We start from the raw sequence: 17,272 nt of genomic DNA on the forward strand, positions 1-17,272 counted from the left end.
AAGTTGGAGGCAGAGAGTCGAGGGAGGAGAGACTGAGAGAGACTGGGCCTGGTGGAAGCCTCTGAAACAGCAAATCTCCAGGGACATGCCTTTCCAGCCATGCCACCCTTAACCTCCTCATCCTTCCCAAACAGTTTCACCAGCTAGGGACCAAACATTCAAATCTATGTGCTTATAGTAGCCATTCTCATTCAGACTACCACACACCCCATAATAGTAAACATCAATGGTACAAATAAGAGAGATGAATGAAATAGACACAATTCAGACCCCCAAGAAATCAAGGACAGCAAGACTACACAGTGTGGATAGTGTTGGCAAATGAAAACCCGAAACAGAGCAAAACTCTCAAAAGAAAGAAGGTGGACAGTGCGTAAATGAAGAGGAAATACAGAGACTTGCAGACATTTTAAAATGTACTCCATGAGATGGCCCTTTTTTTTCAGACTCAGATGGGACATGCTGACTCCATGTCACAGGAACTAGTCTCTATTTTATTACAGTTGAGGAACTACTGAACTATGTGACCTAGGAAGGGTTTTCAGACTCAGGGCCTGCATTCACCTATTGAAAAAAATAAGACAGTTATCAATAGCTGTTGCAAGGATTAAATGAGTTAATATGCATAATTACCACCGTGATGTGTTAGACATAGACAGGCCTAACAAATATTAGCAGCCAGCAACAAACCGTTTTCACCCCTGTGGCCCAGGAGTGATGATCAGGGAGATGAATCATAAGAACAACACAAGCTTATCAAGTGAATAGAGATGTGTACTGCAGAGTTGATGGCCAACAGCAGGTGAGGAAAGCCAGTGGTAACATTAATAGAAAAATGAGAGGATGTTGATTCTGATGTTACTGATTGGTTCAGCTCTCTGTCCATTCAATTCAAATCAATCCATTGCTGGTGATTGTGGGTTCTGGAATTTGCGTAAATACTTAATTTTTTTTTAAATTAAATGTTTGTATAAGGCAAGTAGTTGCCATCAAAGAAGAATGATTTGTTTTAGAAATTAGGACTCCAAGTTGGGAGGTGGAAGGTGACACGAGGATTCCTCTGAACCATCCTGCTGAAGTGCAGCATGTCAGCGAACCCTGGTCAAGGAGTAAGGAAAATGGCTTTGTAGATACTGAGGCCTAGGAATTCCAGGATAGAATGTACCAACTGTTGGCAATGCTTTTCCATAAGCGAGGTGGATGATTTTTGCATCTGGTCCTGGAGACATAGCTGTTGCGGTTGGTAAATTGCAGGAACACCAATGAGTGACCAGCAGAATCTATAGATCTCCAGATGTAAGAGAGAACTCCATTCCAGAGAGCATGTGTGGTGGGATGCCTATTGTTTTAACAGTTCTAAAGCATGCAAAGTCTATTTCTTTGTTTGTTTTCCAGACTCCTTGGTTGTGGGATACGAGACACTGCTGGTATAACTACCCCTACCAGGTAAGGAGGTCTGACTTCCGGGTTTACAGATGTAGGGGATTTTCCTTAGGTTAACTCCCTGGTGTCATACAGGCTGCAGCAGGTTGAGTAGCCACTTACATTTTGGTATTGCCCCTGCTCGTGAATGTCAACCATAACCTAGTGAAGACAAGGCTTTGTGTGTTCTTAAAGAAGAGCAGAATCAAAGTCTGGTGGTTTAGCAGGTGGAATAAATGTGGCGAGTTCTTCTGTTGAAGAAGAGGATGCAGTCACTTCAGTGGGTGGCGGGTTCCTGTTTCTCAGTGCAGAGGAAAGGTTGAAGGTCTGCCAGCTGTGCAGGCTTGCCTCCACAGCAAACATGAACATTCAAGTGTGGCGCTGGAGCTGGCCTGCTGAGCTCTGTTGACTTTGTAACTTAGCAGTGGCCTCTAAATACGTAAATCAAGCAGCCTTCCTCCAAATGCAGAAAAATGCTCTAATGCCATTACACCTGCATGAGCATTGAAATTAAATCACAGCCCTGAAGTGTGTGTGGGGAGTGGGGGGTCCACCTCTGCTCACTGCTGTACTTTCACATCTCCTCATGAATTCAGTCATCTTAGTACAAGTCCTTGCCATCCCTAGATCAGTTCATTTGGATGAACTTAAAAAAGATCAAAGGTGGAACCGGGAATTTTCTAGTTTGTCAAGATGTGTCCTAGAAGGGAAGCAAATGGAACTAGATATTGCAGTGAGCACCTTCGGTTTTCTTAGCTCGAGATTGCATTTTAGAGGCATTGGGACTTACTGTGTGCGGAGGGGTCAATGGGAAACACACAGTCCACATCTTCTGTGTTGTCCATAGAGCTGCAACTGGTAGAGGCTGACACCGGATAGTCCTTCAAGGCTAGGGACATGGACTTCCAGTTTGCATTGGAATCCCTTGATTTATTTAGATTAGAACAGAATTTGCATAAGCAGCATGATACGGTCAGAGAAAGCTGAGAGTTCCTGGGGTGACAGAGACTGAGGCAGGGTGGAAACCAGTCGCTCCCCTCACACACACAGTTGTCTCCGCCCCGGCAGCACTTCACTGTCCACACACAGCTCCGTTTCCTCAGAAAAGGGTACTAAGGGCTTCTGGAAACCTTAATTGGAATGTTGGCATGGCAGCTGCTACAATGTCCCACGTTTAAAAGGTAAATTCTGCAACATGAAAGGCATTGAGACAAATGCCATATAAAATGTAACACTTAACCTTGTTTTTAACTGTAATGGAGCTCGAAATAACTTTCACATTCTAACTGTAGCTGTGCGGTTGCGTGGTTTGAGATGAATTCGTAGGACTGTGACCCAGAATGTAGCTGTGGGCTGTTTCTCAGACAGCACCATAGATTTAGCATGGAAGTCTGAGGGGCTAGGAGACAAGGTTATATTTAAAAGTGGAAAATATCCTTAGGATGGAAAGAAAGATATCCCATCTGTGGGGATTTGTGTCGAGAATTATCTTCTACTGGTAAGGCTAATACTGAGTAATTCAGCACAGTGCTCCCCAAATCTTAGACATATTCATGATCTCTTATGGTAACAGTGGTTATCCTTGACAAGTGCCATATGCTAATAAAAATTAATGACTTTCCTTGTGTAGGGGGCATTGGAAATTAAATAGCATGTATGCAAGTATAATGCTTTGCATACAGCCATATGTATATAAATATATATAGCAGATGACAGTTCAGAGTCTATCTCAAGCCTTCAGTGCACTTTTAAAGATTGAACATACTCATGAAATATTTATTATGTCTTTAACACATATATTACATAAGTAACTGAATAGATTTTTAGGTGAAAAGTAGTAGTCTACTTCAATTTCAAACACATTCCCTCTTTTATGTGAATGTGCCTATTTGTTATATGTGTATTAGTTTTATATGGGTGTGTATTTTAAAGATTAAAGTAAGATGAGGTTTATATGCAGCTGGCCCTTGTACAGCTTGTTACAAGAACACACACTGGGCGGGAGAAGCCTTAATGTGGTGGTCAGGGGCCTCACTAGCCACTAGACCTGGATGTGGCCTCTAAACCTGAATTAATTGATAGCAATTTTCTGCCAGCTCTATAATCTACATGAGGAATGAGAGTAGTAATTTTACAGATTTCGGATGCTCAGAGTGAGTCATGTGAGTGAGTTTCACCAACTGTAGCGCGCCTGATGAGTGCTGATTACCGTGGTGCTTTCACGTGAACTCAACCCTTCTAAATGTGATCTAACGTGTCCTGTGACCCCTCTGAGCCGTTTTCCCAGATGAGGATGCCAGGAGGCAGAGAATCTCATCAACACCAAAATTGACCTTGACTCAGAGGCTCCAGCCAGGGTCCTGTTTTCCCAGACTGCATTGCCGACAGCATCTGAAAGGGGTGTCAGTGGGAAATAGATTTTTTTCAAGGTACCCCTGAGCCCTGATGCCTCTGTCATTCTGCAAGAAGAAACTGTGCTCCATCCATGAGAACTCCCCGTCTCATGACCTGATTACTGCCCAACAGTCTGTCTTTCAAATCCCATTGCATTGGGTTTGTAGAGACACCTGTGTTCAGTCTACAGTAATTTTCTTTGTCACTTAGAGTTCAAACTGCCGATCTAATATTTTATCCTGTAATGTACCTTGTCAGAAATACAAGAGACAGACAGAGTTTTCCTTGATGCCTATACTGAGTGAGTAAGGGCCATCTTGTGACAGCCATCCATTATGCCATGATTGGCATATGGTGCATACAATATTCATTTCCTTTACGCTACAGACTGTTGCCTCCTGAACAGTGATGTAAATATGTTTGAAGAGTTTCAGAGATTTTTTTTATTCTTTCTAATAAACCAAGACACTTTATTATATCTCGATAAAAGTAAAAAAAAAATAAAAAGCTAAAAATAGCTAATCAAAGTGTTGGAAAAACTTATTTTTATGGATTGTGTGTATGTGTGTGTGCACACGCATGCACGTGTGCATGAGGGCAAGTGTTAGGCCATGTGCCTGCATGTGCCTAAGGAATCTTGTAGCTGCTGTATGTAAAAGAACCAGAGGCGCTGTTGTTACACTTGGTAATGAATAGGATCCCAAACTGCCTCGCTGGCTAATGCTTTCTGAGTTTGAGAGGAAATGAAATTAATGGTATCAAGCTGTGGTCTATAGGCAGCCGCGAGAGTGCCATTGTCTACCAAGAAAAGGATGGGAATTGCATGTATTCAGCATAAGGCTGGCCTGCCAGTTAGTAGTGAGCTTGTGGCCTTTGGGATACAAAGTGGGTTTCTGATTAATCTTCCCCTTTTTTCTTTTCCCCTCAGCCACTCACTGCTGACCTTCACTACTATTATCTCCTGGAGCTGTCATTTTATTGGTCTTTAATGGTTTCCCAGTTCACAGATATCAAAAGGAAGGTAAGAGTTGTGATGTCCTATGGGGCTTGACTTGTCATATGGGGCCCTGTGGGTGAAGAGTCTCGAAGGCATCACCTGAGTTCTGGGAGCTCTAGATTAGCACTGGCTCCTGCATTGTCACAGGAATTCACATCTGTAAGGTGGGGATGGGAAATCACAAGTTTACGGTGAGGGTGAGGGTGAGTCTGAGGCCAGCCTGCGCTACAGAAAACTCTATCTCAAACACCTGAATACACATACATGAATAGGTATACATGTTCCTAGACATACATATATGTATGACTATAATACATGTGTATAGAAATGCCAACAAAGCTCTTATCGTCTCCAGATTAAATAAAAGGAAAATTGTAATGCATGGCTTCAGAGAAGAGAGTGAAGTCTCCGTATTTCCACATGCAGAATGATTTCTCCAATTAAAGAATTATCTAGAGCAGTGGTTCTCAACCTTCCTAACGATTCTACCTGTTAACACAGTTCCTCATGTTGTGGTGACCCCCCCCCACCATAAAATTATTTCTGTTGCTACTTCATAACTGTAACTTCACTACTGTTAAAAGTCATAATGTAAATGTCTTTGGAGCTAGAAGTTTGCCAAAGGGGTCATGGCCCACAGGTTGAGAACAGCTGTTCTCGTGTCAAACTATTGCCCAGAAACAGCTTCCCTAAATGAATTGTGTTCTGCTTTTGGCCCTCTGCTCCACTGGAGTGTTGCTTTTACCGAGACTGTCCCTGTGAAATTCCAAGCACTGGATCCATTCATTCTGGTCCCTGGCCAGGATACTAGGCTGCCCACTGCTCACTTTCTCTATGATGCCATTTTCTCACTATCCCCATGCTTTTCTCAGTTCCTCAAAGATCCATCTCAATGGAAAGGAGAAAGGCAGGTTACTGCACTTTAAACATTTATTTCTGTGTATGTATGTATGTATTTATTTGTGTGTGTGTGCCTATGTGTGTATTTGTGCACATGGGTGCAGGTGCCCTGAAGGGTGGGACTCTTTCTCTTTCCAGCAGCAGTCATGTGCCTAGCTAGCAAAAAAAAGGCAGGGGGGATGGGGAAGAGGAAGAAAAAGATTGTCTCCCCTGACTTTTATCAGTACATGTTGTCTACTCATCAGAAACGTATGGTCCCATCAAGACCAACTTAGGCCACACTTAGGCCACACACACACTTGTGGCTCCCTTACTCACTTTACTAAGCACTCTGGAAACATTCAAAGAATCTTCAGTGGTGATATGCCAACTGGATCTCTTTGGTCATGTGACGAGCGTTCCTTATTCCAGTTGTTAGAACATGCAGACTGATGATCCTCTGAGCCAGGTTCCAGATTAAGCTCCCTTTGTGTTTGCTTTTCCAGGAGCTCATTTGTCCTGGGAGTCACATAAGTCACGCTTCTATAGCACACAGATGCAGAACATTCTTTCTTTTATTTATCTTTCAACTGGAGAAAATTAATGCCTAGTGAATCGTCGTAAATCTCCCGAGGCTATGCAGTGTGGACATGAACTAGCATCCAGGGCTGCCAAGCAAGGTCTTCAGATTCACTCGTAGATTAGACACATCCACAACTCCTGCCTTGCCCTGCCGTACTCTCGACATGAGCCCCTTCCAGCCTCTTGCTTTATGAGTCTTCCTTTGCCTAGTGAGACTTAGGAGTGCCATTACATGGAGTTGGCCACATTAATTGGAGAGGGGATAACCATCTTTTGCTTCCAAGTCCTAGAAGACATTCCTATTCCAAAAAGTCCCCAAGCCCCCTCCACTTGCTTGAGCATCCTCATTGTTTATATAACTTGTCTTTTCAGTGCGCTGACGTATTCAGGCAATTGACATTGTTGTAAGCCAGATAGGATTATCTCAACCATGTTCATAGGCAGATTACTTTCAAACATTGAAGTATATAGCTTTTTGTATTTTTTAGATTATCTCTAAAAGATCAGGTAGGAAACACTTCAGAAAATGATCATTTGACCACGAATTGGGAATTGGGCCTAGGCCTGAGTATTGTCAGTATTTAGAACTTGACTTTATGTTGTTGTTTTTTTCCCAAGCTTTTAGAATGTTTGGCAACTCTCTCCTCGCTTGGTCCTAGTAGTTTCGTATTTTCCTGGCACAACGAGCTTATTCTGGTTTCTACACAAAATGGGCATTTAGCCACCACCAGACCTGTTTATTAGCTGGCACAGGTGTTGATGTGGAAACGTTTCCTTCTGTTGCTGCCCGCCACTAGACACTGTAGCTCCATCTGCCCCTTCACCTCTGATTGCCCCTGTGGGTCTCCAGCAGCTCTGACATCACTCCACTCCCACCAGGAAGACCTGCTCTTCAACCATTGGTGATTGATGGTTTGTACCAGCTGCCAGATACACTCTCGACCTTCTGTGTGGAGGTATTAACTCAGCTGTCTGAAATTACCCTGCTTTCCTAATCTCGGAACAGACCTGTTGAAGCCCTGCGGGCAGTGGAGGGTGAAAGCAGCTTTGGGAAACTGGCTGTGTGTGAGGTCCTTAAAGATGATTAGCAATACTCTGACCCTCCTGTTAAATCACAGCAAGCCAAGTGGTCACTTGAAAGACCAGGGCTTGTAAATGCTAAGAGTTCATGACTTAGGCTCTTTGAGTATCATAAACACAGTTTATAAATCATTCACACACACACACACACACACACACACACACACACACACACACGACTTTTGTTGTTGTTTATTTTGAGACAGGAAAAGTTTTATTATGCAGCCCAAGTTGGGTTCACACTTCTTGCCTGAACCTCCCTCCTGGGCACTAAGATTACAGGCTTGCGTCATCATGTTCAGATTTAGAATTCAATTTTTTTACTGAGTTGTCTTATGAATCTTTCTAAAATGATCTTAATAGTCAAATGGTCATCTTGTTTTTTCACCATTATTTTTTTCCACCAAGAATCTAGAGATTAAAAATGAGGAGAGACCCTTTCATTCCTTCTATGTGTTGAAAAAGAATATGTCCTCTTAATTTCAAAGTTGTTGCTTATTTGGTCAGTGAGGAAAACTACTATTAATCTTAGCAGAAGGTAGGGTCTGGCAAAGATATAGTGGACTTGGAATTTAAATATATGCTACAAAAACAGTGTAAACCTTGAAGATTTTTTTTCCTTACTTTTTTTTCTTATATTTTTCTTTTGTTGGAAAATAGTTAAGATACCATCAAAAATATCCAGCACTTTCTTGGTTCACAACACTAAAAGACTTTACTTTCCTCAAGGCTTGCTGTCTGTTCCAGTTCTGTGCTCTGGCACCTGTTCACAGTGAGCATTTTTCTGCACATCTACATTTTCCAAGGCAAGCTAATAAATACTCTATTCAGTCCAGAACAGCTTGCTTATGTCTAAACCGTGTGTCCCTTTTAATGGCGCTGCTGTTTGGCTCAAAGGTCTGGGCCTTTGGCCAGTGGGCCCTGCTCACGTTCAGGCATGCATCCTTGTTCAGGCGCAGCTCCAGATCCTGGCTGGTGATATCAGCCTGCTGCTTTCTCTTGTTCTGGGATGAACACTAAATCTTGTCAAACAATCTTGACAGAGAGAGATTTGGGGATGAAATAGAGCAAAAGAAGAACTTAGCAACTGGCTTGTTTAGTTCTCTTATGACTTTTTGCAAAAACTATCTTGTGTCTACTACTGTGGGACTTTTAGCTGTCTTACAGAGGCTACCATGTTCTATAACTTTCCTTTAGAGTAAAAGGAAATGCATGCTTTAATCTTCCTACAGGGCCTCAGGGTGCCATAGATTGAGTTGAAGCAATATACACTAAACAAACACTGTGTTTGACAGATAAAAATAAGAACAGTATCTGAAACATAATAACCAAAATTTGGCTAAATCTAAGCCGAGAAGTAATGTAATCCAAACTGGAGTTCACAAATTTATATTTTTTAGCCGGTCAAAATTAATACAGTTAATCATAAAAAGGGAGGGGCTTTAACGTGAATAGTTCTTTCCTTTTCCAATAGAAAATCTGGAAAGCAGCTGCCATTAATTCATAGGGGGAAAGGATTATGTTAGAATAATAAGAAAAGGCCATCTTACAATAAAGGACAACCTTTACATTCAGCTTCTTGAGAAAGTTCTTAGTTTTCTCGTTTGTCCTAGACTAGGCAAAACATTAAGGGCAGTGTAACTTAGAATGAGAACCAAGGACGCTAGAGCCCCTCACCTGCCCAGCCCCATTCCCAGTGCGACCTGCTCCGCCTTTCTGTGTCTTGGTTTTCCGAGCAAAGAAAGGAGGTCTTAGAACCCGCCCGTGGGGATGTCGCAAGCATAAGTAAGCAGTATGCAAACCTGGACGGGTTTCTGGCACACCAGCAATGCTCAGTTCCCATTTGCTTTCCTGCAGCTTCCTGTGTTGCCAGTTGCATCCCTTGGGCATGTCTAGAATTGTACACACACACACACACACACACACACACACACACACACACACACACACACACACAGCCTGACCACTAGACTGAACATAATTGATTTCTATTGCCCCTACACTATTTCACTGCTGTGGTGAGACCCTCAGAAGGGTTCACTTTCCTTCTTTCCTGGTGATTGGTGCAATTTGAGATGGGTCTGCTCCATGAGCCTAAGCCCCTGAATGCTTGGCAAGAAGACCCCTTCTTCTTCTTCCTTTAATCCACCCACCTACCAGTGGAAGCATGTCATTAGTAAGAAACAAACCTTTTGTCTAAGCCGCTGAGATTTGAGGGGCTTTGTTTTTACCCTCTAACCTAGTTTATCCTGACGGGAGCAGCTATTAAGAATATGATGAATTATAATTTCCTAGAACTGTGAGGATGATTTATCAAATTCAGCGAGATTCAAGATGTGGTTGGGGCACATCTTGGTCCTTGGCCGTCACCGAGCCATTTTTAGGAGGTCACAAAGGCAAAGCCATTTTCCCAGGGGCACTGAGATCCCATTTTTCTTTCTCTGTGCACAGAAATGTGTAAAGGTGGCAGTGGGCAAAGCTGCTGGCCGCAGCACCAGGATGCTCCTGTGGTCACTGTGTTCTCCAGGACGACACACCGGCTGGAGTGGAAATGTCTCACTTGAGAACACTATGGATAAGGCACTAGAAGTATTCATTTGAGTAGATCTCTGTTCTCAGATGTGCATGTAAAATTGTGTGTGTGCCATGAAGTAGGACGTCGACATGGAGAGCAGCTGTTGCAGTAACACAACGGCACCTCAAGAATCACATGCCGGTGGTTCTTCGTACTGTAAGCTAATCTGGCTGTCCCCCTCCCATAGAATACTATTCTTAATTTAAAAAAAAAAAAATAGCTGGCAAACAATGTGGATCTACCTTGTGTGGTCAGCAAGCATTTTTATAAAAGTGTGCAGAGTGAGCTAGTCCACTTGGTGAAAGAAAAGCAACTGGCACCATTCATTAATGATAAAACTTAAGGTTTCAAGCAAAACTTACTTGTCTAGAAAACCTGGGTCCACCAGTGAGAGCCCGACACCCTCTCAATACCTAAAGATTTTATTTGTAATGGTGCAGGTGTATGAAAATCCCAGAAGAACACCTATTGCTTTGTGTGCTAACTTAAAAATTATTTAAAATAATAAACAAATGTGGCTTTAAAATGTTATATAACAAAATGTCGTTAACAAGGTGAACTAGCATTTTCCAAACATCTTACGCATGGTGTCGTAAAAATCACATGTGAGTGAAACAAGCATTTAAAGCAAAAGACAGACCAATTAGTGCAGCTGGCTATCAAGTGTATTGGTTCACACTGACGCCCTAAGAATATCAGACTTGTCAAATTGTGGTATTGTATCAAAGAATGTCTGTAACTCTCCAAAGACTATTAAGAGCGTCTCTTCTTTTGACCATGTATTTGTGTGATGTTAGAGTTTTGTCAGTTACTTCAACCAGAGTATCTCAAAGCAGATCAAAAGCATATGCATCTGTGCGACTCCAACTCTCTTGAATTAAGCCAGATACCAAAGAGGTCTGTCGTGATGCGAAAGAGCTGCCATTGGCCTCATCAGCTGTTTGCACTTTTGTTTAGGGACTGTAGTTATCTTCCGTAAAAGCATTTGTTGACGTGTAGTGGAATTTATTAAAAATTAGTGTGTTGGTTTTGTTTCTTCAACGTCTCGGTTTTAACCTCTAATGGGATGGATGCTGATAGAGCTACATTAACAAATCCCCCTTGGAATCCTTTGTTACCGGAGTTATTAGGGTTGAAGCTTGCACTACGGCAGCACTAATGAGCCAAACTTGGCTGCCTGTCTTCGAGAAGCCAATTACAGAGACAAATTGATAAAGGAAAGCAGGGTGCCTGGGAGACGGCTCCGTTGGTAAAGTGCTCGGCTGCACAAGCATGAGTATGGATCCCCAGTACTCACGTAAAAGCTGGGTGTGACAGCAAAAAGAAATGCTTTCAAAGAGATCTAGTGACATCACACAAGCGTGCATTTGTGCATGCTGGTGCACACCCCCCCACACACACACACCTATCGTTAGGGTTTTAACAAAGGGCCATAATTTTGCATAGCTAAGCCATTCTGGTCAAGGTGCGGTCCACACATCATTGGTCCAGCATTGTCTTAGCTCCAGTCTCTCCTCAGCTGTGTGAAATCTTGTTCCAGGAGACTAGTTCCTCTTCTGCTGGCACCAGGCTTCCGCCGCCTCCTGCTCCCAGCACGAGATTCCTAGGAATTTTCAATTTCTGGGAACCATTGTCATCAGTAGTTATTAGCCAAAGGAAGGGTCTTTTCCTCCATGACTTCATTTCTGCCAGGCTGAGCATCACATCTTCAAAGCTTATTAGGAATATAAAGGTGTCCTGAGACTCTTGATGTGTGAGCGTTGCGGCTCTAGATTCTGGTCTTTCTTAAAAGTGACTTCAGGTGGTACCTCGGACTGTTTTGAGTGGCCTTCTGCTTTCCTGAAAGGCTAAGCTCTCGCCTGGTGACACCCATCCAGGCTCTGATGAGTGGGGAATGATACTGATCTCTCTCACTAACCTCACCAGCATGTACCCCTCGCCCTCTTCACAGGCCTGTGACAGCCTGGAGTTTCTGCCCCGCCCCCTCTCTCTGGCCTTCCAAATATAAGGAAGAAAAAAGGTGGCTCATTTGAATAAGCTACTACCTGCCTAAAAACACAAACGTGTCTGAACCCATAGCTACATTCAAGGTCATGGGAAAACAACACAGTCCTCTAACCTGCAGAAGAACTGTTTTCTGTGCTGCGTTTGTGGGATTTGGGGCTTTTTCTGCCAACCCAGCATCTGCATGCCTTTGCAAAGATGAATCTTATCTCTGGGTCTTTCCGTCAGATGACTGGTCGCTGGACAGCCCTGGGGTTGTCACAGACTCATCTGCATACAGGGCTTGTGGACTGCAGGGGATCTCAGGGTTGCTGCATTCCAGGAGGACCCACACTTCAGGATTCAGGCCGTGTTGCTAACCCAAGGCTGTGTGTCTGAAGTCTAGGGCCTTAAGAGTTCTGCCTCTCTCGGGTTCCTTGGGGTACTCCATTTTCAATTGGGAAATTGATATTCAGCCTCCTCTAAGGGAGTTCCTCGGAAGTCATCCTAGAGAAGTCTGGGAAAACCTCCATTTTGGCTCACTGTAACTCTTAACTATCCTGGAGTCGTGACCCCCTTAAGCTCCCAGCCTCCATAAGTACCAAGAAGTTCATTTTTGAAGCACTACATATTGCTCAAATTTTAAATCGTCTTATAATAAAAACCCAGAGCCAGATATTGGGGTAAATGTTGAAAGATCAGAGAGACAAAGGAACAAGCCACTAGAGAAACTTCTCACCACTACTGAATTCTCAGGCCAAATAGAAGGCGAGATCCTATCTCCACGAATCCTCAGACTAAAAGCCTCTGAGTGCTCAGCGGAAAAGCGTAGTTCCTGCCTCCTCACACCTTATACACCTTTCTCTGCCCAGCCATATTACATCCTTCCTAGTGCTGGGCGGGATTAATGGCATGTGTGCTTCCCAAATACTGGTAGCAAAGGCATGAGATGTCAAGTACTGGGATTAAAGGAGTGTGCCACCACTGCCTGGCTCTGTGTCTCTCTTAGACTGAGTCAGTCTCATGTAGTCTAGGGTGGCTTTGAATTCACAGAGATCTAGACGGATCCTGAGTGCTAGGATTAAAGGTGTGTGCCACCACTGCCTGGCCTCTATGTTTAATCTAGTGGCTGGGTCTGTCCTTTGATCCTCGGTTAAGCTTTATTTGGTACACAGTGTATGACCACAACTACGCCTCCCACCCAAGGCTACTCCTTGCAGCCTGGCTCTCATGATGGCCTTGTCATCTCCCAGGAGCAGTCCTTGTTCTATGTGTCTGTGTCCCTCGTAGATGGGCTCCCCTAAGCATCCCCTCTGCTGCCTCCTTCTCACAGTCATCTTTCCACACACATTTGTTCCTGGGAAGCTGTGGGTATGGCACTCTCTGCCTGAGCTCTGGAGGATGCACACTGGCTTTAGATCTGGCTCCAGTCCATTGTCACAGCGTGACTGGAGAAACTGGTATCTCTCTGCCTCCCATCGTTCCTTTCTGGACTAGAGCTCAGATAATGCTACCCTTATGGTCCTGCCGTCACCAAGAAATCACAGCCTCGGATTGCAAGGCAAAGCAGTAGGCAAATTAGAAGGTGCCTAAGCCTTTATTGGGTAGTCGGTGGGAAAATGGGGTTTGGAAAGAGAAGGAGCGTGAACATTCTACTCTAGGAGATCGACATGGAGGTGAAAGAAGTCTTGAGAAAATTCCTCGGCTAGAATTCAGGATATGGGAGCGGGCACTGGGACAGCTGGAGGAGGAGGAGTGGGAAGGAGCAGATACAGTTGGTGAGAGTAAGAGCTCCACTAACTCTGCCTGCCAGCTTACAGCACCATCCCCAACCGGTTAGCCTAGAAGGAATGTTTTTCACCCTCTCCACGGAACACAAAATTGAGTCCCTGATTGCTCATTGTCATTTGGACCTCAAGACCTTGGCAATACATATGGAGGTGCTGGCTGGAGTCCCATCCTAGTAGCTCTGATTTTAGTTGAGCACAGACTGCCCCCTACTGATGGTGTTGAATGCTTTCAACTCCGATGGGCTTTATTGATTGAGCTCCTAGGGTGGGGGTTTCCTTTGTTCCTAGGGATCAGTGCAGAAAATGGAGAGATGTATCTGTAATGGAGTTCTTCAGACTTACATAAACTATATTTTTTAATGTCTCAGAAGTGACCTCTTTCTCATTAAAATTCATGCAAACTAATATGGCCAGGTCAAGGGTAGTTGAAACAGAACCCAGAGGGTTCATTATAAAGCCCTGTGACTCCAGGTGCTTGCATATTGACCACTTGTGAGAAAAACGGCATGTGTGTTCGATCAAACACTCGGATGTCATTTGCAGTCAGAGTGGTCCAGGGGCTTGATTGGATGAGGAGAGACGGGGGAGCATGAAGACGTGCTCAGGGCACTGCCAAGCTAGCACTACGCTCTGGCTAACCCCGCCAGAAATGACTGGTAGCACTATCCTACTGTTTCTGTTGCACGAATTAACATTTTATTGTGCTCCTTTCTATTGTAATAAAATCAATTAAAGATTAAATATTAACGAATTCACAGTGGACAAGATTATGAGTTCTCAGTCTTGAAAGGGCACCATAAATGTTGTATAGGAGGCGGATCGAGTGAGCAGCGCTTACACAGCAGTTTCTTGTTTCATTTGAATCTGTTTCCAGAAGCCATAAAGTCCTGGTGCTTCCGGCCGCAAAGAACCCGCTGCTGAATCTGGACACACAGCTCCTGCTTTTAGAAGCCGGGAAGCCACTGCTGACCTTTCACGTTGTCTTCAAGTTGTAGACTTTTGATGAGCTCCTTATAGTTTTAGATGAACTTCAAGAGTAATATCAAATGGGTTTGGATTGCTTCAGAGTAGCTATGAAAATTGATAACCTTACACATTGTTTGCCAGAAAAAAGGGAGGCAGAGACTACTTTGTAGCAATTGCTACAATGTATAACATAACTGAGTTTCTTATATGATGTCCTTTAATATGACTCTAAGGCGGGAGTCATCGAATTTTTTTGCAAGCACCGGGCAGTATTGTAAATGTGGGTGGTCTCTGCTGCAGTTGTTCGGCTGTGCTACAGGACTGAGAAAGCCACCTAAGACAAAGAGGAAAGAAGGGGGGGGATGAGTGTTCCAGGAAATACACGCACAGTTCTGGCACTGTCCCTGCCTCTGATCTGAAGTGAAATAACTAGTGAGTCTTGAAAGAGAAGAGGAGGAGGAGGAGAGGAAGACAGGAAAACAGAGACAGGACAGAAATCATCAGATGACATCAGCTGCAAACTGTTGTCCTGTCTTCTGGAGCCTTTGGAATCTGTTGAATGGGTAACTGGTCTTAAGTACCTGATTTCTACCCTCTGAGCAAAATTACAAGTTGTTAGTTGTATGTATTAACTTTATTTGATTCAAGAAAAGTAAATATTTTCCTCACATCTGAGCAGAAGGCTTTTCCTTTGTCTTGTTCTTTAGAAGAATTTACGGTCTTCGCTGTCCGTGAGCGTCTACAGCAGCTCCCAGTTAAAATCTCAGAGGCCTCACTCCTTTTATGAGACAGCTCAGTAATGATTTTTTTTCCCATTCAATTAGTCCCAAATGGAAATTTAAGGAAAAAAATGTCTTACACAGAGAGAGGATGTGTGAGGTAGCTTTTTATGATGTAATTTTATCTTAATAAAGACAGGTCCATTCAGATGAATTTGTGGTCCTTTTCCAAGATAGAATATTATTTCAAAGACTGTCCAGCGTAGCAGACATGGAGGGAGCTGCATCACCTAGAATCTGGCACTTACGTCTTGATGAGCGGTTGTCTCTTTGGCTTTGTGTGTGGAAAATACTTTGCTGTGTATATAATTCCCTTGAGCAGTGAGGTTGCTGGCTCTTTTTTTACCAGGTGGAGACTGAGCCCAGGCGGCTGGATCCTGTGTGCCCAGGTGTCTCCGACAGAAGCATACCGGGACACTGTTTTGTTGCCTACATTATACTTATTATTTGGAAGTATAATGGGGGGGAGCGCGGCGCCGGGGTAGCTGCCCTATCTTACTAAATTTTGACAAAAGATGGATGACTTGTCCTTTGTTCTTCAGTTCTTTTATTTTGGAGTCTTTCTAATGGAATTTGGATCAAAACCACACCTGATTCCTTTTTTCTCGTCTCTGATAACTAACATGTGAGGAAACCCTGACACAGTGGCTGAGGCTCTGGGGAACGTCAGGGCACACAGAGGGAACTCTTGAGGACAGCACGATAATGTCAAGAAACAAAATAACAAAACAGGTAGCTTGGGTCATTGCTGAGGCAAGGGGCGGCGCTGGTCTCTTTGGAAGCAAACACTAACCTGAAAGCCGACAATAGATCGCAGTCTGAATTCCTCCTGCACAAGGTGTTTTAGAAAACATGGTCAACCTAAAGCCTAGTAGTCTTTGAGCCAAGCTTGTGTCTACAGACACACTCTCATTTCCAGCAGTAACAACTAGGAAATCCAAATTGACTATTTGTTTAAAACAGTTATGTGGATCAAATTCAGTGCCTGCCTAAAGAAATGTGCTGGGATGACAGGACCTGAGTAACATGGCATCAGGAAAAAAAGACACTGCCTGGCTGTTATTAGAGGAATTTGATGTGTCTGAGACTTCCTGAAGTAGAAATGTAAGGCAAGACCATTATTCCTATTTGTGTAGATATGTATATAATGGAAATTGATCCTCTGCTGTGGCTGCAACTGTGAGCACCAGCAGTAATAAAAACAGACTTTTTCTTTTTTTGTTTTAGAACAAGGGGATTTATAGTTAGAAATCATCTTCACAAAGCAAATTTTATCTGAAAAACAGAGCTTTTGTTTCTGAAGGTGCCTTGTTATATTGACAGGCATTGCATTGTTACTGCTGTTTATCTCAGATACGAATTAGGAGATTTAATTAGTAAGTGGCCCTAACCTTCCATAAGTGCTTTAATCAATGTGCATGTATTCATTTTTTAAATCAACTAGAGAAAACCTTTTTTCTCTTTCCGTAAGCTGAGAGCAGCCATTCAGGGCTGAGCAGTGGGGAAGGCGGGAGCACTGTTGGGGAGCACTGGGCTGCTGGGGTATCCGACGCTGTCTGTTAAGCCTCGGCAAATATAAACTCACTGTGCTCATGAACCAAACACTGTGTGTTTTAGTTTGGTCCTGTATAAGAAGCGTTTAACATACCAGTTGATGGTTAACTCTGCTTTAGGTAAGCCATTGTTGTGAAGTACTGTGTCTGGTAAAACACCATCCTCCAGGTGATGGGGAGCAGATTGCATCTTCCATTGGAAGACATCACCAGGGCAGTTTAGTAACATCTGCCTTTAGTAACACAGAAAAGCCCTGGATACTGCAAAGAAT

General features: G+C 43.5%; 1 protein-coding gene across 2 annotated transcripts in view; it reads left to right on the forward strand.

Moving 5' to 3' along the window:
• The window catches only part of Cers6 (ceramide synthase 6), a 251,512-nt gene that overhangs the window by 187,105 nt on the left and 47,135 nt on the right, over positions 1-17,272 (forward strand). For both annotated transcript variants that reach the window (XM_028882011.2, XM_028882012.2), the window contains exons 5-6: positions 1,396-1,446; positions 4,745-4,837. In XM_028882011.2, the coding sequence (XP_028737844.1) occupies positions 1,396-1,446; positions 4,745-4,837 (144 nt within the window). The remainder of the gene's footprint in view (positions 1-1,395; positions 1,447-4,744; positions 4,838-17,272) is intronic.

The sequence above is a fragment of the Peromyscus leucopus genome, chromosome 4, assembly GCF_004664715.2.
Source record: "Peromyscus leucopus breed LL Stock chromosome 4, UCI_PerLeu_2.1, whole genome shotgun sequence".
Taxonomy (NCBI): domain Eukaryota; kingdom Metazoa; phylum Chordata; class Mammalia; order Rodentia; family Cricetidae; genus Peromyscus; species Peromyscus leucopus.